The sequence below is a fragment of the Dreissena polymorpha genome, chromosome 1 (genome assembly GCF_020536995.1).
Source record: "Dreissena polymorpha isolate Duluth1 chromosome 1, UMN_Dpol_1.0, whole genome shotgun sequence".
Classification (NCBI taxonomy): Eukaryota; Metazoa; Mollusca; class Bivalvia; order Myida; family Dreissenidae; genus Dreissena; species Dreissena polymorpha.
This window is the reverse complement of record NC_068355.1, coordinates 87,742,965-87,766,642: the sequence shown is the minus strand read 5'-3', so window position 1 is coordinate 87,766,642 and position 23,678 is coordinate 87,742,965. Positions and strand designations below refer to the sequence as shown.

General features: G+C 35.2%; 1 protein-coding gene and 1 long non-coding RNA gene across 3 annotated transcripts in view; both read left to right on the top strand.

Moving 5' to 3' along the window:
- The first annotated feature begins 1,042 nt into the window (after window positions 1-1,042).
- LOC127839238 (myb protein-like) overlaps window positions 1,043-23,678 on the top strand; it is a 57,815-nt gene continuing 35,179 nt past the window's right edge. Inside the window, exons 1-6 of one of the 2 annotated variants that reach the window (XM_052367531.1) lie at window positions 1,043-1,233; window positions 6,036-6,180; window positions 7,406-7,558; window positions 8,140-8,243; window positions 9,568-9,696; window positions 18,842-19,051. In XM_052367531.1, coding sequence (XP_052223491.1) covers window positions 1,211-1,233; window positions 6,036-6,180; window positions 7,406-7,558; window positions 8,140-8,243; window positions 9,568-9,696; window positions 18,842-19,051 — 764 coding nt within the window. In that variant the 5' untranslated portion in view covers window positions 1,043-1,210. Of the gene's footprint in view, window positions 1,234-1,323; window positions 1,580-6,035; window positions 6,181-7,405; window positions 7,559-8,139; window positions 8,244-9,567; window positions 9,697-18,841; window positions 19,052-23,678 lie in introns of those variants that run through there. The other variant, XM_052367530.1, reaches the window with a different exon arrangement.
- LOC127839256 (uncharacterized) lies at window positions 22,136-23,174 on the top strand. Its single transcript, XR_008030252.1, has 3 exons — window positions 22,136-22,160; window positions 22,502-22,543; window positions 22,965-23,174. It is a non-coding gene; the product is annotated as an uncharacterized LOC127839256 (long non-coding RNA).

The window sequence follows — 23,678 nt, the reverse complement described above, 5'->3', positions numbered from 1 at the left end:
TTTTGATAGAAGATATTTATTGACAGCTATTTTACTGATTAAGTATTCATAAAATGTGACACCTAGGGCGTGGCAATTTTTCAACGTCAGGGAGTTTAAACAAACTTTTTAAAGGACAACTATCTGATTTACATGCCGAATATCAAAGATACGTGCCTTGTTGAAGAGAAGATACTGATAAGTGTAGACTTTGTATAATGAGTACGACTCAGCGGAAATCAACACACGATTCATATAAATTATAAAAAATTTATATAGGTTTTGTGACGTCTCACAATACTCAAATTTTATTCTATGACAAGAATTGTTAAGATAGTGAAATTAGAAAATATGTTTCATAAATAAATCATCGTGAAATAAAATAGAGCATTACATGAAATTTATCTTCTATGTCTTTAACCTTTAGCAGTGTCGTGTTGTTTAAATTGGCATTTACCCTGTGAAACAAAGTGAAAAAATACCGGTCGGGACGTCGATGATATACACTTAATCAATCTGTTATCCATGAGTCATTAAAATAATATTAAATAATTATCATGCATAATTCATATATCTTAATATAGTATTGCATCTCACCTTATTCGTGCTCTTTTAATTGACAGCAATCGGAACTTCAACTCTCGTAGTTTTTCCCAACGCTTTATTATACTTGTATCATAGTGTTCATACGGCATTCCTGTTGTAAGTGTAATGTATGAATAAAAACATTTCGAATTAACCAATGATTATCATAATAAATCTTTGCGTTGAAATACACATATTTTTTTAATTTAATTTATTGAATGAAATATTCCTTTGAATGCTGGGAAAACTACATTAGATACTATATTCTCTTGTTATGTAAGATAAATTGACCTTTATCGTTGAAATAATGAAGGAAAATCACGTTTGGTTTATTTCAATTTTCTACAACTTACATAATAAATGGTTAAAAAAGGGTTAAAATTGTTTTCAATCAACGAGCACTTTCGCTTTAGAAAATACCAAATGCGACGGGAGTTAGTGGACAGCGGAAGTGAAAGATTAACCAATGAAAATCGTTGTACTACTCCGTAGCGCGCAATTTGGACGTCCGCCATACCGTGAAAATTGTCAACAAAAAGTTAACATTTTCAGTTCACATTTGTTACTTAATTTAACGTTCCTCTTAATAAAAAACAGATACTAACCATTACTGCGATGTATTTAAAACGAAAAGCAACACATAATTATGTCAGGATCACCATTGGATAGGTAATCCAGAAAAAATTCTAGCTGTCAAAATCGTGTAAACAATGAACTGTAGCCCACAATATACGAGAAAAGAGCACGCTATTTTACTCATTTTTAATTGTTTAACTTAACCAAATCACTAATAAGTATGTAGAGGAATAAAGCGGTCTTACAACAAACCATATTTACGCCGCCGCGAAAATCCTGCACACGTTTACCTGAACGTCATGACGTCATAATCCACGTGCATGGAACTTGAATTGGGTTTCTACTTTCACTTCATTCGTTTATAATTAAACAGAATGACTTTCATTTGCATTGATAATTTAAATTTATTTTCATATATTAGTATAGGGAAAATATCAAGGTAAGTGTACACACAATGCAACTTATTTTTAAAGCAGTTTCCGATGGAAGCGTGAAACTCAATTGAATGAAATGAGTGTGCTTTGAGCAACAAGGGCTACATCCAACCTTATACCATCTGAATACATACTGAAAGGCATCAAACTATCGATCGACCAAACAACTAAATACCTAGGTGTGGATCTTGACTCAGAATTGTCTTTGAGGCATCACTATGACCGAGTTACCAAGAAAGCAAATAACATGCTCGGTTTCCTGCGGCAATCTGAGAAACACCTCTCAACAAACCAAGACAAATGCCTACATCGCACTTGTTCGCTCCAGCGTAGAGTACTGCTGCACAGTATGGAGTCCACATTATGGAACTCACAAGTATCAGCTCAAGATGGTACAACGTCGTGCAGCGCGCTTTATTACAAACAGATTCCACAATACAAGCAGTGTTGATAGTATTTTGGAAGAGCTAAACTGGGAAACCCTCGAAACACGCCGCACAAAACACCAACTTACAATGCTCTACCGCATAGTCAACAAGCTGGTTGACATTTATGCCAACAAGAACCTGGCACCACGAAGGAAGATGCCTAGACACCCGCACGGTTCCGGCTTCTTACTCTCTAGCATCCTTCAAGAGTGGGCTTTCCAGCCTAACCTTCTAAGGGGGACACCCTCCCAGTTACGAATTAAGCAGTGTGAAAAGTAACTGGGGTCACTACTATACTTTCTTACTTTTATCTAGCTTTTTTCTACCTTTACTATTGTAGCTCCACTTTTGTTTGTTTTATTTGGCATACATGTCAAGCAATTTACAATTCAATGCAATCAAGGCAATAAATAACGTATAGATTGCATTATTATCATATTCAGAAACATGCATTTCATGAATGGTGCCATTTATCACAGATCCAAATAAGATTACGACATGATGTATACACAGGATAACCCGTAAAGCTTAGACATGTAAACATGAAAAAGCTTATTTCCAACGGGGTCCCTGGATTTAGTAATTTACTCTTTACTTTAATATATTCTTAAAAGAAATGTCAATCCATGACAGTTTGATGATACCATGTATATGTAGATGAAATTTAAGCAATTTATAACAACTGCTCCATAGGTTTACACCCAGGGGTGGCGAAATCAAATGTCCGAGTTGCCTGAGTGGTACATTTGGTTGTCTGGGCAACTGATTTTGTTTCAATTAAGTTGTTCGTGGACAACAAGTCGGGTAGAGGAATACAAAAAATACATTGTATTAAATCCAAAATTAATTTTCACAAAACCGGATGTTGACACACGATTAAATTGTCAGGGCTATCTGCGGAGTAATCAAACTAAAATACAGGCACTCCAGCGCAGTTAACTCCCATATTCTATAAGAGACCGGGAGCATACGGTACCGCATTTTCAACATTTGGCCTGACTGTTAGACAGTGTAAAGACTGGTTTCTTTATTTTTACAATCAGACGGAAATAAAAGTATCTAACTATGCTAATCAAAACACGTTCTACCTTGTTATTTCAGAGGACGCTAAAGATGGAATGTTGTTTTTAAAATCTTCAACAAGGGAGCAGAAACCCGAAGCTTTGAGCAGTCCACCACCCCCCCCCCCCCCCCCCCCCCCCCCCTCCTCACAAAAAAAGAAAGATTATGATAAAAAATATGATCTAATTAAACACGCACCAGAACTTGCAAATTATACTCATTTTGATTTATTCCACATTATTTTACAGTAATCAATAAATGCTTTTATAATTTAAAAAACATCGGACAAGTGTAGTTTAGCACGTACAAATTAAATTTCCTAAATGATTGTCCGTGGACAAACATAGTTTTTTTAGATTTTGTCACCCCTGACACCTAGGCTACATGGCATGTGAACTAAATGTAATTTATTCCAGTTATGTGCTTCTTAGGGCTGTAACGAATACACTAGGTGACGAATACGATATGTATCACGGATACTGGGTGGCGATTACGAATATTTATTCGCGAATATGAATTTCAATAAACAAAAGTAATACTGACAACTTGACATTATAAGTATGAAACTATGAGTATTTGTCAAAATTTTGATTAATTGAGTATCATTGCATACTGAAAATATGATATATTACACTTTGAAATCACAAAACACTGACTTGAACTGCTTAAACTTTGAACACAGTTTTGAAAACATGACTAGTACCAATAAAATCCTTGAGTAGAACAATTAAGAGTCAACAGTTGACACATTAGTGACAGTACCCATGCACATTTTTTTGATGAGCATATGCCAGATAGGTGATGTAGATGATATTTCAATGTCACCTATCTGACATATGCTCATTTGATGTATTGAATAAAAACAGTGCGACAATAGAAAAAGTATTGAACAAGAAATAGTTTTCATAGGGGTTTATTGTATGAACCTTCATTTGTAAGGTAAGATGTGCTGATTAAACTTTCAAACTCGAAACCACGTTGTTTGTATTCGTCAAATATTCGGTGCGGGAGGTGGCGAATAAGGAATACGATTCGTCCACAGCCGTATTCGAGTAATTCAAATATTCGAATGTATCGTTACAGCCCTAGTGCTTCTGTAAGAAAGCATAAGGATGATGTGTCATGTGCTGGTGCACATTGTAAAATGGAAAACCAATTTAAATTTGAGTAAGATATTTTTACATATGTACTGGGACAAATTAAAATAAATCAAAACATCAGGTATACATGTTTTAAATAATTAAAATGCGACTTATGGAGAAAAAAAGTTAACAGGCCAGGCAGGCTATGTGCTTGAATTTTACATTGCAACAGGCGATCGGACATGTTCCAACTTTGAAAACTGTGAATAATTTCAAAACTTGATATCCCAGAGCTAGGACATTATGTTTCCATTTAATAGTAGAACCAGCAAAACCTTTTAAAAAGCATGCGTGACATATGTACTTTATCCTCTGTGAATTTCGCAGAATTGCAATCAATCTGTATGCAGTGCTTTTCACAGGCGATTTAATATTTCCTAGCTGGGGAGCTTGGATATTGAAATTAGCTTCCGAGAGGCACTTGAAATTTACACATAAGTGTATTTTTTCAGTAACTGCAACTATCCATTTTTAAGATCAAAGTGATATCAACTTTGCAGAAAATTTTGAGAGCGACTTACAAGCCTCTGTCAATTACATGTATCTCTTTACCCAACTTAAGGCGGAGCCTCATATTTAAAATCATTATTGACCAATGAGAGTGCACGCTTTGCACGAGTGACAGCACTCATAGGCATTCAATACCTACAGCAAAATAATGGTTGGGTCGGTGGCATATAGCAGTCGCACTTTCTGTCAATGTAGCATTCTTTGTCGGATTTTTAGAAACGCTTTTAGATGTTTACTTGATTTTTGGTGTGTGAGTCTACCTGAATTATCTACAGATCAGGTTTGAGCTTCGTTACGGTCCATTGATTTTTGGCAAAGTTACAGACCTTGGACTTTTAAATAACAGCTTTCCGGACTTTTTTCCTGAACATTTGTAGATATTGACCTGATTTTGGCGTGAGAGTCTACTAGCATGACTAACAGATCAAGTTGGAGTTTTGTTCGGGTTCATTGATTTTTTTAACGAACTCAAGGGCCTTATTTTTTCCATATTGCTTTCAGATTCTGACTTTATTGTTAATGTGTGAATCTACTTACATGACTTACAGATCACGTTAGAGTTTTATTCCAGACTTTAGTTTTTCGACTAAGTTACAGGCCTAATTTTCTCATTTAGTGCCCCCAGTAGGGTGGCATAAAGCAGCACTGTCTGTCCATCTGGCATTAAGTGTCCGGTTTGTTTGTTGTTAAACACTTTCAGAGATTTACCTGATTTTGGGTGTGTGAATCTACATGCATGACTTTCAGATCAAGGGCTAGGCTTTGTTCTGGTCTATTGATATTTGAAAAAGTAACAATCCTTGGGTTAGTCATGACTTCATCATGATGTTTTCAATTGGGCTATAGATGCTGTTTGGCTTCAAAATGTAGTAGGGGGCATTGAGTTTCACAAACAGAGCTCTTGTTAAAAATAAATCTTACATTTAGGTGGGAATTGTAAGGTTATTACAAGGGAAAAAGATATACCTTTTGAGGAGGGAAATGGGATCAAATATCAGCCCCATATTAAAGAATCATTGAAATCTGAAGGAAAACAAATTGGAAACGATATAAAAAGTGCATAATTAGTGAAATTAAATGTCCCATATTTTAACCTTAACCCTTTTCCCCCATAAGAAGCAAAGTTAAAATGACTTTTCCAACCAGTATGAAACCAGAACAGCCTGCTCATCAGTATCTAAGGGCTGGAAAGTAGCCTTTTAAACTTGAATTTAGTTATAAGGGTATTTCATTAACTTTAACTTTCTTAAGGACTACAAATGCTTTAAAATACGTATCTTAGTGTTAAAAGGTAAAACCTTGAATTTTCTTCATTTCAGCTTTAAAGGGAGTTTTTTCACCAGCAGTGATGATGACACTGAAGAGCTTGTAGAGTCGTTCCCCTTGTCCTGTCAGCAGTATACTGTCCCAGCACAGAACACAAACAAGAAAGGAGTGGATAAAAACAGATGGTCAAAGGAAGAGGTATTTATGATGGCATTAATTGAAAAAACCTTTCATTGTGAATTTGATAGGTCCATTTGCAAAAAATATATACAGTCCAACCTGCCCGAGCGACCGCCTGTTAATAGCGACCAACAGTCAATAACGACCACACCGATTTCCTCCCGAACGATTTCACTATATATTGAACCTGCGAATAAAGCCCACCTGCGAACAAAGATCGCCCTTTTACATTCCCAAAAGTCCATTTTGATAGCTTACAACGACCACTGCAATCATAAAAACCAACGATTTCGCAACTTTCAAAAAACAAAATGGCCGCCGTGACGCTGTGTAGTCACGTGATACACATCTTACCAGTGGACTCGTCAGTCGCTATGGAGATATTGGCAAGTGACAGTTTATTACACTCGATAGCAGTTGGTTGTTTATTTAACACGCATTGCTAATTGGTAGTCGCCTGCTTCTTTTAAGCATCTGACAGTTTGTCAAAAGTGTAAAAATTCGCCTTTGTATTTAAGTGACTCGCGATTAATGTACTAATTTCCGAAAATATCAAAGACAAATCAACTCATTAAGGAAATAACTGGATTCATATCAATTACGATGCCTTAAATACAATAATATGATGGTCATTCCCGTCTTAAATTTCTCCGTGATAAGACGTGCATAGATTATTGATAAGTAAATTGTCAGTTCAAGTTTACCATCATGGCTTCCAAGCGTAAGCGTTAAGGTCATTTGTTTGTTAGGTAAAGGACACAGTTGTAGACGAGTGGCTATTAATCTTGGTGTAGAAAAAATCAAATACAGAACATTATGAATTACATGTACACATACATGTATGTCAATAGTTATTTATAATGTATATGGTTAATGAAATAAATAATAAAAACATAAGGGAAAATGGCAATAATAAATATAAAAACAAAACTGTGTGTTCAATCCTTTATTTCATTAAACATGCATAAGTATTCAAACATTTAAACAAAAGAGCACCTACATAGATAAGGTACCTATTAAAAAACTACTAGCATATTTTGCAAAGTTTCAATCGACCCTGGGAATAAAGACCACCTGTGAACAAAGACCACAACGACCAAATCCCTTGAGTGGTCTTTATTGACAGGTTAGACTGTACTTGTTTCCATTGGGAATGGGGCTGATTACTGGTCCCAAATGTGAACGAAAAAACACACAGGCAGCAGGAGCCTTGCTGTTGAATTATTGATTTCTCTTTTCCCAGGATGATAAACTGAAGCTTGTAGTGGAGCAGGTGGGAGTGGCAGACTGGAGTCTTGTGTCTCAGTATTTCCCTGATCACTCTGATCTCCAGTGTCAACACCGCTGGTACAAGGTGCTCAACCCGGACCTCATTAAAGGAGCCTGGACTAAAGAGGTGAGTGCCCATAAACAGCTGCGCCCAGTGCATAGTTGTTGGGTCTATTATATCTTATGACATTTGTTTGATTTTGTATTTTGACTTTAAAAAAAGGCATAATAATAAATGTGCTAAAGAGATGCAAACATTTAAGTTGATAATGTTTTATTCAGAACTAAATAAGTCAAATGACAGATGAACTTATTTCATAACAAATTTGTCGAAGCAGAAGAAAAATGTATGTTAACTTTAAAGTCAGCATTTTGAAGTTATGCATGATTTTGGGATTTCCCTTTTAAGTTATATCTTGAAGGAGTCTCTTGTAATATTAAGAACCTCATTCTGGGCTAAAATTGTTGACCCTGATTGGCCTGTGCAGTCTGCACTGGCTAGTCAGAGACTGCACCTTCTGCTTTCGTGGTATTTTTGTTTAAAAGGAAGTCTCTTCTTGGCCAAAATCCAGTTAAGGCGTAGTGTCGTCCCTGATTAACCTGTTCGGACTGCAGACTGAATGACATGCATAAAACACCTTGTTTTCCCAGAACGAGGCCCTTAAGTTTTTAACCCTCTCCTTTAACTACTACTGTTGCTGACTGCAGGAAGATGATCAGGTAGTGAGCCTGGTGGAGCAGTTTGGAGCCAAGAAGTGGACAGTGGTCTCCAAGTATCTCACCGGCCGCACGGGCAAGCAGTGCAGAGAGAGGTATCAAACAACATGTTCAAATTGGACCACTATTTGTTTCATTTCCAGGTCTTAAGGTAAACCTTTTACTGTTATGTCTGGTAATCTGTTAATTATATAAACTACCTTTAGGCAAAAAATTCCATAAAAGTGGAAAGTGTCGTCACTGATAAGGGTTGGGACTGCACTGGCTAATCTTTGATGACATTTTACGCAACTGCATTAAGCCCCATTTTTCCAAGAGAGAAGCTTGTATTGACTGAGCTGTATTACTTTAAATTTTCGTACATTAAAACATATTTAAACAATGTGTGTCCATAAATCATGATACATAAAAATATTCCTAAAAATCAGTGTCCGAAAATTTAGAGATACCCTGTTGATATACCTATTGCAATCACGTCGGGTGTGTTCTGTACATTACAGTCCCAATTGGTATTGATAAAAGATGGCATTATATGTTCAGATGTGTTTGCAGTAAATATATGATAAATCCACATGTTTGTTTTGTTTTACAAATGTATAAGCCTTTCATTATTAAATTGAAATGAAAAAGGTTGATAACAGCTAGTTAACAAATCACTTATGTTCAAATGTGCCTCAGATTATCATGGTAAGCTCAAATTTACTTCACATAGATGTGTCTGTAATGTAGCAAAACATAAACTGAATACAAGGAGCAAAACTTGAAAGGCGTTAACTACCATGGTTTTAACCGTGTAATGACTATAAGCTATCAGGTGAAACCATTGTTTATTACTGGTATACATGCTAAATTATTCAAATTATCCAAATAGAGGAGTCCACTGACTTTTGCAGTCAGCTGCCAAGATTTACTACCATCTTCTTAGATTTTAACCCTTTCCCACTCAGAGGCAAAGGGAAAATTGCTATGTGCAAACAGCATAAAACCAGAATAGCCTGCGAGTAACTGGCAGTCTGTTCAGGTTTTATTTTGTAAGAAAGTAAATTTAACTTTCTAAGGAGCTACAAATGCGTCAAAATATGTATCTAAGTGGTAATGGGTTAAACACGTGTTCTGTGCTACAACATAAATGGAAACAGGAACAATTTTGACAAAATTTAATTGATACAAAATTTAGGGTTATTTTGTACATTATTTGTGAAAATGTGTGTGTCAAAATAAATAGTCCTGAAAATAATGATGTTACTCAAAAAGAGGGTTTAAAAAAAACTAAAGCTAAAAGTAAATACTGTTATTTTCTGAAAGGAACATTTTAGCTTGAAAGTAAGTACTTCACAATTTGGTAAAGTAAAGGTACTTGTGAGTGGTCATTTTTACCGTACCAGTTCTTAGCATGAAAAAGTGTGGGTGTGTTTCCAGGTGGCACAATCACCTGAACCCCGACATCAAGAAGTGTCCCTGGACAGAGGAGGAGGACCGTCTAATCTATCGACTCCATCACACGCTGGGCAATAGATGGGCAGAGATTGCTAAGTTCCTGCCTGGAAGGTATGTCAACTCAAACATATCCTGGGTCAGATGTAGAAGTCAGAGGAAAACAGGAGTCTTCATATGTCTTAAGATATAGAGGATGTGCGCCACTTGTGAAAATATAATTTCTATGATCACTCGTGAAATAACAAACGATCTTACACTGACATGAAAATTATTTATGCTCCCCCAAAAAAATTTGGGGGAGCATATAGTCGCCGCTTTTCTGTCCGTGCGTGTGTCCGTCCGTCTGTGCACAATTTTTGTCCGGGCTATTTCTCAGCAATTAATGACCAGAATTCAATTAAACTTTATGGGAAGCTTCACTACCAAGAGGAGATGTGCATACAGTACACTCCACGCGTTTTCCCCAATTTCCCTCCATACTCCGCGGGTTTCGACCAGGAGGGAGATTAAGAAAATCCTGCTATACGCGGCGTTTGCATGATTTTTGGACGCGGCGGTTAACGATCGGCAAAACTGATAAACCGACGCGGCGGCCCTCCGCGTTGGCAACGCGGGGGAAACTCCGCGTTTTACGAGATAACGATCAATTTAATTTTGTTGATTCCTGATTTTCAAATAAAATAACATTTATTACAAGTACATACATGTACATGTAGTATAATATTTACAATAAAAAAAAACAACCAAGATAGATCGATCCCGACGTGGTTGTAGAAGTAGAAAACTCGTTGATTTACGACACACAAAACGTCGTCTTTTAACTAATACTTACCAATTAATATAAACACAGTTTGCAACATTGTTTTTATTTTGATAATTTAATCCAAAGTTTTCATGTTAGCAGGTGATTTTCTATACTGAACATGTATACAAATGACCAAGGACCTTAAAAATCTCGCAAATCTGTGTGAATTGACAGTTTGACGTAATTAAAGAAAAACCGCTTCCTGCAGAGGTGTCAATTTTCAGGATTATTCCTGAATTCAGGATTTAAGCCCTCAAGGAAATCTTTTGATATTGATATAAATCAGAGGATTGTTTTGGTTATTTTAAGCATTCTTGTCACAAAATGTCACTCTTAAACACAAATTATTGACCTTTGGCATATTGTTTACAAAGGAAACATAATTTAATGAAACATTAAAACTCTTTTGACTCTGGTCCCCAAATTCTAGGATGATTGACACCCCTGTTCCTGTCTAAAGGCATTACTTACTCAAGTAAACACGTTCAACGAATGCATAAGGAATGGTTTTAATTGGCGGAACAAAGTCAATTCTCTGCTCGCTAATGCATTGATTTTCTCTTTGTTTGTAGGTTATTCGATTGATTGCTAAAAGGTGGTAACTATTGAGTTGATAATTGCATTTAATATTCACAGTTGTATTCTTGTTGCGTCGACATTCTAAGCAATGTTTACCAGTAATTATGGACCAAATCGGCAGAGTGACATTCACACATGTTAATCCCTTTTGTCAAAACACCGCAGACAGCAGTCTACACAATAGGTCAGTAGACAAGCTTTGCGTGTTTTCATAACGTTAAACACTTTAAATCCAGTTCCGCCCAGATGTCTTCTTTAATCCGTTTACAGTACAATTACAGTGTTAAAATAATTACTCTACTAAAATACCGTAACGTTAAAGATTCGGCGTGTTCGATTTGAAATTATTTTAGAGGAAGTATCAACTTATTCGCGATATAATTTCGTTAATAAATACCAAAGAAACTTTTAACCGAAATCAACAAAATTCAATGTTCTCTGCGCTACAAAGTTTGTATCACAAAATCAATACACGCACGCTTTGCAGGAGTATACATTGTACCTTGACCTTGTACATTGCAGCATAATTTTCGCGCGCTTTTGTCGGGAAATCTAATGATAACTGTATATTGGAAGCATTTGTAAACGTCGTGTTAACAATTAAAAAATCGTAGTGTGTTTCGGATTACTAATTATTATTCTCATTTGGAAATTTTACGGAACATTTATTCTTGTGTCATATGTGTTATGATTTAAATATTAATTTGTCAAATGTATTTTATAAGACTATTTTATATTGTAGACGTACCTGTGAATTAAAAACCATTATTTTTATACGTATTAATTTTCTATACAATTATCTTTTTTTATACATGTACTACAGTATTTAAACAATTTATTATAACAATGTTTTTATTTTTGGCATGCCCAGTAGCACACTGCTAACGCGGCGTTGCGCGGCGATCACTGATAAGAACGGAAAGTGTCTGCATTTACCGACTAGCCTTAAGTAATACACGCCGCGGGAATTAGCGAACGCGGCGTAACGCCGAGCGTTTTATCGAGTTCACCTCGCTCTTCCAACGCCGCGTGAACACTCGCTAGCAGAAAAAAAAACGCGGAGGGAGCGCGTTTTTTGGGGAAAACGCGTGGAGTGTACTGTATTATCAGCCGGTTATGGTTGGATGTCATGATTTTTCACAGAGTTATGGCCCTTTATACCAGCGAAATTCTCCAGTTTAACTCTTACAATTTAAATAAACTGAAAAAGCATAAAAGAAAAAAAAAATTGTTGGATTCGGTTGAATGTCGATTTTAATTCATTCGTGATCATAAAAAATATATATATATAATTATTATGCCCCCTGTAGGGTGGCATATAGCAGTTGAACTGTCCGTCACTCAGTATGTGTGTATGTCAGTATGTGTGTATGTCAGTCTGTCCGTCCGTCCGAAAAAAACTTTAACATTGGCCATAACTTTTTCACAATTGAAGATAGCAACTTGATATTTGGCATGCATGTGTATCTCATTGAGCTGAACATTTTGAGTGGTGAAAGGTCAAGGTCATCCTTCAAGGTAAAATGTCAAATATATGGCATCTGTCCGTCCGAAAACTTTAACATTGGCCATAACTTTTTTAATATTGAAGATAGCAACTTGATATTTGGCATGCATGTGCATCTCATGAAGCTTCACATTTTGAGTGGTGAAAGTTCAAGGTCAAGGTCATTCTTCAAGGTCAAAGGTAAAAAAAATATTTATTTTTTTCAAAGCGGCGTTCTCATGAAGCTGCACATTTTGAGTGGTGGAAGTTCAAGGTTAAGGTCATCCTTCAAGGTCATCCTTCAAGGTCAAAGGTAAAAAAATAATCAAAGCGGCGTTCTCATGAAGCTGAACATTTTGAGTGGTGGTAGGTCAAGGTCATCCATCAAGTTCAAGGTCATCCTTCAAGGTCAAAGGTAAAAAAATAAAAATAATTTCACAGGGTTCATACAGACATTGAAAAGTGCTTGAATTTCAATGTTCTCCTTGTAAAGTGCTTATAAAAGCTGTGGAGTGCTTAAAAAGTGCTTATTTGCATATACAAACTTAAAAATGCTTAAAAAGTGCTTATTTTGGGCTTCAAAAATGCTTGAAAAATGTACTAAGGGTAAAAATATATTTTTTTATATCTTTTCCATGAGTCGGAAGTCATAGTTTATTTTTTCCAGATTTATGACGGTTCCTATCTGTTTATACTGGCAGGATTGGTACGGGTTTTAGAATGGTAGGGAGGCAACTACTACTTATCTGTCGCCAATTGGTTTACTTTAAAAAAAATTGTACATAATGCCATAACGATGCTGACAAGTTGAAATATGCCAGTGAATAAGTGCATTTTTCCGAAAGGGTTGCTTTTGAAGTACCCTTGGGTTATTGACAATGCCGATTCTAAAGTCAAAGCATCTAGTAAAGTATGCAGAACAGATATAGAGATGGCTAGTATGGGGGAATCCGCGTTGTAAAGCCACCAGAAGAGTGAACATTTAGAATACATATTCAATACAAATAACAGGTTCTGTTTTGGTATGTGTTATGCCTTTAGTCATTTACATAGAGGATATTTGTTGGATCCGGTGGATTATCGATTTTAATTCACGAGTGATCATATAAAATAATATTTTCACGAGTGGCGCAGCCACGAGTGAAAATATATGTTTTCTATGATCACGAGTGAATTAAAGTCGATAATCCACCGAATCCAACAAATTTTCTTTTTATTTAATGCATTTTTCACAGTTTATATACATTGTTCAAGAGTTTAACTAACGAATTTTGCTGGGATAATGACGTCATTTCGTCAAAAAAATGACGTCATTTCACAGTAAACAATGAAAATTATCGATAATTCTCACTGATAATTTTCACTGTTTGAAACAGTGAAATTATCAGTTTTAATTCACTGATATTTCTCTATAAACCACCGGAAAGCATTAAATAATATATCATAATGAAATATCTTACTTTTGATTAAACAGTTGTTTCGGTAGCAAGGTAGTGCAGACTGTTGTAAGTCACAAAGAATGTTTAGCAAGAAGAGACCAATTTAGCGAAAATGTTGTCAGTATTGCACACTTAAATAATATACAGTTTCAGTATGTTGGACTAAAAAAGTGCTTTAATTTGGATTTTTAAAAAGTGCTTTAATTTGGATTTTTAATAAGGTTTTCCGAAGGATTGGCCGGTGGGGGCTGGCAAGCGGGCGGAACAAGCTTGTCCGGACCATAATTTTGTCGTTTATTGTGATATTTTAAAATCATTTTGCACAAAATTGTTCACCATCATTAGACGGTGTGTCGCGCGAAAGAATTACGTCAATATCTCCAAGGTCAAGGTCACACTTTGAGTTCAAAGGTCAAAAATGGCTATAAATGAGCTTGTCCGGGCCATAACTATGTCATTCATTTTGAGATTTTAAAATCATTTGGCACATTTGTTCACCATCATGGGACGGTGTGTCGCACGAAAGAATCACGTCAATATCTCAATTGTCAAGGTCGCCATGACTATATATTTATTTTGAAACAAACTTGCAAAGGGGGTTTATTTTGTTTGTTCATTTCAAAAGTTCAGTTTGAGTTGTCTCCCTTTATCAGATTTTTTTTCACAATGAAAACCTGGTTTTGTGACAATTTTGTCCCTTGTTTTCCTTGAAAAGTGCTTAAAAAATGCTGGAATTTCATTCAAGAAATCTGTATGAACCTTGTTTCAAAGCGGCATTATCATGAAGCTGCACATTTTGAGTGGTGGAAGTTCAAGGTCAAGGTCATCCTTCAAGGTCAAAGGGATCCTTCAAGGTCAAAGGTCAAATAACAAAAATAAAAAAATAAAAGCGGTGTTCTCATGAAGATGCACATTTTGAGTGGTGGAAGTTCAAGGTCAAGGTCATCCTTCAAGGTCAAAGGTTAAAAAAAAAATCAAAGCGGCACAATAGGGGGCATTGTGTTTCTAACGAACACAACTCTTGTTTTTGATAATCTAAAAATAGAAAAAGAAGTTCCGAAAATTTGTTCTTTTCACCGGTGAAAATAACAATTTATTCTTTTCACTACTGTTATTTCACTGCAGAAATGTCATATTTTATCATTAGGTAGAAAAGAAAATCTGAAAATGTTTTGTTTTTTACACTTATTGATTTGAAGGATACAAAAAAACAAAGGAATGGCTGATTATTTTGAAGACTCAAAACTGTGTAAGATTTTCCCTTTAATAAATTATGCAAAGTTTAGTTTCCCTTATTTGGTCTCAAAATACCTCCTGCCTTGGTTATCATACCATTATAGAATACATCATATTAAATAGCCACCTACTTATTGACTGTATATTTCTGAAACTTTTGATCATTTAAGACATATGAGCCAAACTGGGTTTAATGCATGTGCTGAAAGTGTTGTCCCAGATTAGCCTTTGCAGTCCGCCTAAACTGGGTCTTTGCTAAGCAGAGATTTCTTTTAAACGGTAATGCCATAAAAGCCGAAATTGTTGTCCCAGATTAACTTTTAAAGACTGCACTGGCTAATCTGGGAAAAAACTTTACACACATGCATTTAGCCCCTTTTTCCTTAACCCTTTCCCACTCAGAAGCAAAGTGAAAATGGCTATGTGCAAACAGCATAAAACCAGAACAGCCTGCAAAAAACTCATAGTCTGTTCAGGTGTTATGCTGTTTGCTGCTCATCAGTATCTAAAGGTTGGAATACAGCCTTTAAAACTTGAATCTAGCAAGAAAGGTCTTTATTTAAATTAAACTTTTTTAGGGACTACAAATGTGTCAAAATACGTATCTAAGGGGTAAAGGGTTAAGTGAGGCTCATTTTCTGTGCCCTTCTACATTTGATTTCCCCTTGTTAATCTACCTGCTATGTGTTTATGTATAGTGCTGTACCTTGCTTTGTGAGTCCCCTGAAAGATGTCATATGTCAGTCCCCTGATAGATGTCATGTGTCAGTCCCCTGATACACTGCGCAGCCCGAGATTTTTGCCTAAATCACCCAATCACCACGTTTGGGCCAACGTGGCAACTTCGGTGATTCGCCACAAATCGCGGTCATTCACCGCGATAACACTCTGTGGTTGATTCCGCCGTGATTTCACTGCGACCATCTCGCGATAAAGATCAGCTGTATAATCATCGTGAAACACCGCGGATTGCCGTGATTCGCTGTGACTACTAGATTTAAATTTCAACTTGTTAACTAATGTCAACATTATTGACGATCACATTAGATCGCGAAAATGTATTCCAATATGAAAGTAAACACTGTACTTGCTGAATGTCGAATCCTGATTTCCAAACAATATCTTTATTTGTTGAAATAACAATTGTACAGCACGCTCACGCAATACCAACAAAGTTCGCGGCTACAGATTCTTTTGTTCTCGAAGTGTCTCCGCAGCCTCAACAAGTATTCACTCCGAATCATGCCGAGGCAATCGGCGATAATTCGCGGATATAAGAAACAGGTACAGTTAATAACCTGATATTTTTACTTCTACTCGATTGTGTTAACACTTCGTCAGATTCTCTGCATACTTCATACAATAACCATCGGATGTCATCTGTCAATGATTTTGTAGGTCAGTAACCATACCGAAGAAATTCACATAGTTTAATCTCAGAAACGAGATTTGCTTTAAACGTCAAAATAAACGATATCTATTTGCTTAAAAGTTGCTAAAATACACAGACGACACAAATATAAATAATGTTGACCATTTGAATAAATTCAAATGTTGGTTTATTTGTAAAATGTATACTTGCACTTGGTCCCGATTTTCAGAAAATGACTTACATGTGCATCTAAATTTAAATTTACACATTGCTTTAGGTGATGTACGCGTCTCCATTGCCATTGGGCTGCTAGATCTATTTAATAAAATAGTAGCGTGTAAAATTCATTTGATGGAACATTAGTAAACGTTTGTCTTTACAATTTCTCAAGCAATGTTGAACAGCTTATACTTTTGAAAATGGAAGCCATGATCATTCCGAATTATCGTTATTTTAAATGTTTCAAACATAGTTTGTTACACTTAGAATTAGGCGGTGAATCATTTCATTTGGTGGCATTCTGTTTCATTTTCGGACCCCATGCAATTTTTCAGATCATAATCTCTGTGCTTTATTACTCAAACTTGTTAGTTTCTGACCACGAGTGCTACTGAATGTAACCATCGGACTGTGTATTATGGTCCATGCAAATTGCTAGGACCCATGTTGATGATCCCTTAATGTTAGATAAGCACATGCACTATTGATTAAGTTGGTAAGTACAAAAGTTCTACTGAAAACCGCCGACTGCCTCTTTGTTTTATTATCCAATCAAGACCCGAACATCCAATATCCTGTGTATTACCAGAAACAAACTTCAGATAAGCACAACAACAACATCTGTCAAAACAATGATTGTTTAGCTGTTAACATATTGAAGTAGCTCACAAATAATTCCCATATATGCTCTCGGAAACAGACTTGCTAAAAACATTTAAAATAACGATACTAATTTTCATAAGAATTGCTTATATACATATATTTATAAGTTTGACAATTTCAATAAACAGATATATATTGGTTTATTTTTTACAGAATTAACCCCCTTTCTCGATTCCCAGAAAATGATGTGTACATGTTGCATTAAATCTAAATATAAATTTAGTTGTTTATTGGTCGTTGAAGATTTTGAACTTTACACCACACTTGTGTGTAGTCAGTATACAATACAAGAATTGTTTCAATAATGAAGGAACTGAAACAGCGTAACGGTTACAATACAGCGTGTTTTAATTATATTTTATTTAGAGGAAAGGTCAATGCCAAGTATTTTTTGAGGTACCCTAGTAATTCAGTTGAAATTCACAACGAAACTTTTAATGGAAATTAAAATGAATGATATCAATGTTTTACCCGCTATGAAATGTTTATTAACAAATAAATACACCCACGCCAATTTTCGCGCGCTTTTTATCAGACCAAAGAAATTAATTTAATTCATTTGCACTATGTATTTGTGGCTAGAATTTGTAACCGAAAATAGCTGTACACGAAATAAACCGTGTCAGGTGATTTACGCATGTACAACACAACTGATCTGATTGGGCGCTTATTTTATCAAATCTTTAAATAAAACATATGCCGAAATTCATTTGATAATTTCGAACTTTTGCGTATGACATTCTTTAGGACTCTTATCGTCAATATTAACCAGAATTTGCTTTTAAAATGGAAATCGGGCATATGTGGGATTATCGCGTAATGGATAAAGACGGACGAATTTGCATGTATGTGATTGAGACAGTTGAAACATATGTATCGGGGAATCGAGAGACTCGGGGTGAAAATACGACAATTACATTTTAATCAGTTATGAGTTCTCCATGGCTTCAAACTGTTAATTGCATAATCAAAAACGCAATTATCACCCATCCAGGTGCGGTATCATACAGCTAGGTGCGAACACTGTTTTGTTTTATACGCAGCATTTAAAAAGACAAAAATAACCTGTCAGGGACATGGGTGTTAAATACATGTTGACATTTTTAAAAGGATACTCTCTTATATCTGCCAACAATGCTAATAATCACATATTGCTATAATCTTTGTGAAGATTATAAATGTACATGTAACGTAGGAAAATCGTTCTTCACCGTGTTGACTGTGAATTGCGGTGAATCATCGCGGAGATTATATTTATAGCATTCACGGTGATCATGCTCGACCTAGCGTGATGAATTGCGCGAGATCGCGGTGATTTTTCACCCAAAATAAATAATGACCACCACGTGTTGGTGATTTCGGCAAAAATCACGGGCCGCGTAGTGTAGATGTCATATGTCAGTCCCTGAATGATGCAATTCCTTCGTCAGTCCTTTGATAGATATCATTGTTGCCAGGACTGACAATGCAATAAAGAATCACTGGAACTCCACGATGCGCAAGCGCTATGAAAATGACCCCGAGATGAACCAGGCCATAGATGTCCTGTCTGTCGTACAGCCATTGCAGTTGACCCCAGGGGTTGCCATCATGTCAGAGCGACCTACCCTGGAGCCGATCGCACTCTTTAATGATGCGACCAGTGTGGTGGAACAGAGGATGAAATTGTAAGTGTTTTGTTCTGTCTGTTTTTGTAATGTTTTGTAATGATGGCAACAGAAAGTATAGATTGTTAGCTAATAGGTCTCTTTTTGACATAGAAAACCCTTGTCATTTAAAAAATATATTATTTTTCTGAATAAATTATGCTTAATTGGTGATAATTTCCGGAATGTTCTGGGTAATTTGCTGTTGCCTGTTTTATCATTCCAAATTTGCTAAAAAAATATATCTGTTTTAACCTTATCATGAGGTCTAAACATGTCAATTATCTCCTAATCCAGCTCTTCAAGATGAAACTTATAAAATATAATATTGAAATCACTTTTATTATCAATTTTAACATATTGGTAAGCATGAAATCAACAACATTAATCTCCCAATTTAAGGCAAAAGTCTGCAATTAGTCCCAATCAAAACAGATCCAGCCCCATTCCCAAAATAGTGAAAAAACACAGTTTGTCCTAGCTAGCCTTAATTATTATATGGGTTGTGCTCTTAGAACAGAGGGTTAAATGCATGTATGTAGAGTGTCATCTCAGATTCCCCTGTGCAGTCCGCACAGGCTAATTAGGGACAGCACTTTCTGCCTCAACTTAATTTATGCTAATAAGATACTTCTTAAATGAAAATTACCATAAAAACGGAGTGTGTCATCCCTGATTAGCCTGTGGGGACTGCACAGGCTAATCTGGGACAACACTTTTTGCTTGTGCATTAAACATTGCTTTCGCAGAGCTCGGTTCATATCATTTCTTCACCCATCTCATTACCACAAAGGTCGAGGTCACACTTAAAGGTCAAATTAAAATTTGGTTGTAAACAGCTAGTTTTTTATGAAAGTTTAGTTTTTAGACAAAAGTCAGGGGTCTCTTGAGTGGGCGTTTTGGGCGTTTTCTTCGCCAAATTAATCTTCACTTCGCACATAAATTTCATGAAGGTGAAGTGACTTCTCCTCCTTTTAATGATTTACTATGTGCCAGACATTGACGATTAAAATCAATTTGATGTGGAAAATGTACACAGGAGGATTCTAAGCCATTAGTTCCCCATGTACAGGTCATGCAAAGTTGAACATTCAAAAGAACAGTCTGGAGCTATTACACTTCTTGAAATTGTTAATAGATGATGCCTTGATAAATTGCCTTCTGCTGGCTACAAATAACTATGCTTAAGCTTAGTTAAAAGGCCCATTAAAACAATACTAAGGAATGATCAAATGGGAAGATGTAACCTAGCACTGGCAATAAACATGGGGCTCATTTACAGGTCAGATTTTGAATCTCTGCTGTAAAATGAGATTTTAAATGAAATTTTAATTTAAAACAAATATTTGTAACAAAATATGAATTTGATTTAATGTTGAATTACTTAAAATTAACAAGGAAGTAAAAAGATTCTGAACATTACTGGCTTGTTACAGTTGAAGTTTATTTGATACACCTATTCAGGAAAAAAAGTAAATAAAAGTACAATCATAATCAACAATCAATTAGAAATAAAGAAAACGTTGGTTATATACACTTAACATGTCTTATTGTATAAAACAAGTGAAGAGTTGATTGAAAGCTGAACAGAAACCATTTATCATTTAAGTTGCTGCAAAGTATACGTAAAACTAAGATCTATGACGCAAATGTACCATTTCTCCCAAATATGTTACCAATTCTCCCTATATTGGCTTTAGGGAGAAGTGACCTCTCCCTAAATTTTGAGCCTAGCTAGACCCCTGAAAAGTGGAATATGGGGGCATCTCTGCCCTATACACATGTGTTGTTCATTTCCATAATTAGCAATTTATTCAATGTAATATCTCATAGTTCTTCCCACAATCAAAATGCCAGTTTGTCTTCCCAAAGAGAAGAGAAAAAATCATTTAAACTATTTCCTTAGCCTACTTTGTTCAGTGTTATAGATGATATTTGACCCATGGGGGTAAATACCCCCACTTTTCAAAGCATGGGGGTAAATGGTCAAATTTTGCCTTGCTTGAAGGGTAATTTGCTAAAAGTAAAACTAGAATATAGCCGCGGAACAGACACACTACTTAAATCATGTTAAACACAATAAACCATTAAGTATGTGTATTCCTTCAAAGTAGTGGGTTTCGTAAAGTGTTTTTTGTTTTTTAATTTCCTTGGTTTATAGGCTTCCACCACCGTGAGGTACGGAAACGGTTTTTCCAACTTTCAACAGTTGTTTTATAAGCGTTTAAGTGTGTCCTTTTTTTTTTGAAAACAGAGGAAATTAAATCATTCAGTATTGGCAGTACAATGTTTTTTTAACTTTTGCCGTATAAAAAGAATCAATTTTACTTTGGAAAATAATTTCTTTTGGCTTTGAAGAAGCCATGCTGACCTCTTCATGTAATTTAATAAACACATAAGCACCTGGCTGTCTGTTAAAAAAAAATCAATACTAAATTTACCATGCGTCTAGATGAAACATATACATACTGACTGGCTAACTATTTCTACAATCCAGCGCACAAATTAGATCTAATTTTTATGATAACCAGTCTCATATTTTGGCGAAAGACAATCAGCTGTTTATATTTTTTGTTTACGCTATATACAGAGAATTTACATCATTTGCGTAAGTCCAGGAGCCGTATTCATCAATAATAAACTCAAACTTGGACTCAAACTCAGACTTTGACTCAGACTTAGACTTACTAAAGACAGACTCAGGATTCGTATTCACGAACGCATTTGGAAATAGACTTCAATAAGATTGTGTTTTTTTAATGACGTCACGACTAAGCGAACTCTCTAGTAGGGAAAACGCGCCAAATAGTGTCAAAAATAGTAGCGGACATGTTTGATATAACTTATTGAATGGAGTGTTTGGCAGTTGAAGACAGCGAAACGAAGCGCCAGCAGGTCCAGATTGGTCCGAGCCAGAGATTGTTTTTAATGCGCTGGTTCGGGACCGCTGGAGCCTTCTATCGGCGAGTATAAGGGGATCGGAGCCGAAAAGATTTTGGATATTCGAAGAAAAAAATGGGACGAGGTGGCGAGCAGAATATCAGTGTAAGTTATATGTTATTATCGTATCTGCCTTATAGTTGTAATATTTTATTTAATAGCTTACTTTTACAGCAGTGAAGAACATATGGTAAATAAATAGATTATCATATATATCCAAACCATTAACCATATGTATAGAACATTGAAAATGCAAACCATATGACTTATATTGTATACATCACATTCAACACAGTATACAATATAATAGAAATTCACCCTTATATAAAACAAATTAAAAGAAAAAAACATGCATTAAATTAACATTAAAAATTGTGTTTGAAAGTTAACACTGGGATTCTTATACATTAACTTAAGTATAGTATATTAACATTACAATGTAGTTGTCTATTTTATTGCATTGAAAACACCACTGGATTAAATTAATTTAGATTTTTTAAGTGACACTATATTTTTTTCATGTGATTTCAGAGTGTACCAGTCATGAAAGTAGAGGCATGAAGTGGAAAGAATGTAAGTTTTGGATATCTTTAAATTTAGATTTCAAATTGTCTGGAACAAATCTTGAAAATTAAATATTAGTAAACTTAACACTTAGATAGCTCTAATTGAAGGTATTGCAGTGCATACAATTAATTTAGAGTTAATAATTAACTTGCATGGATGGAATTCCAGTTCTTAAAACTATACTGACAATACCATCTCATTCTGACAAAGCAAGTACTGTATAATATGTTATTATGTAATATGCAGCAAAAGTCATGCATTTGTTGAAACATAATTAGCATCAATTATGTTAAAACTAAGTACCAATGCATAGTACCAATGCATACATAGATTATGTGATATATATGTATTAATTTTTTAACCTTTGAAGATCATAATATGAGAACAAGTCCATTTATACAAATCACACTTTTTATCCATTTTGCAGCGCTCACAAAGAAGACCGACAAGAGATCACAAGCCGATACCTTAACAAAACTTACAGAGAAACCGATGGGAAATAACTAAGAAAAATTAGAATAAGAAATAAAAAAGTTGACTGTAGAAATTGAAATAATACATTTGGAGAAAAAGATGTGTTTAGTGTCAATACGTGACCAAGTGCTATAACTCTGACATGTAATATACTAGTAGTAGATTTATGTAATTAATTTTGTAATTAAAAGGATCTTATTATTTTTTGTGCATCTAATTCATAACTCTATTATTTCTAAAATAGATAGTCTGTATTAGAAATAATAGAGTTATGGAGCAGTTGCACACAAAATAATAAGATTTTTTTTTAATTTAAAAAGGGGCATACTATTATTTCTATGATAAAAATATGATTCTATCCCTTTTTGTACTTGTAAAATTCCAGTCAATATTTGTGTGCTTTAAGAAATGTAGGTTAAATATTACATTGGTCATTGTATTATGTTACTGACATATAAAATACATTCTTCATTCAAAGAGGAATATTAGTTGAATGCGGTGTCTTGGGACACTTCTTGATATTATTTGCTTACAAGATATCCATCATTGATAATAATAAAATTCTTCATTCAATGAACTGAATGAAATTCCAGAATAATGGTAGATACAGTTATGTGAATTTGAAATTAGACATCAACAAATCCTGGCATCATGCTTTCGCCCTGGC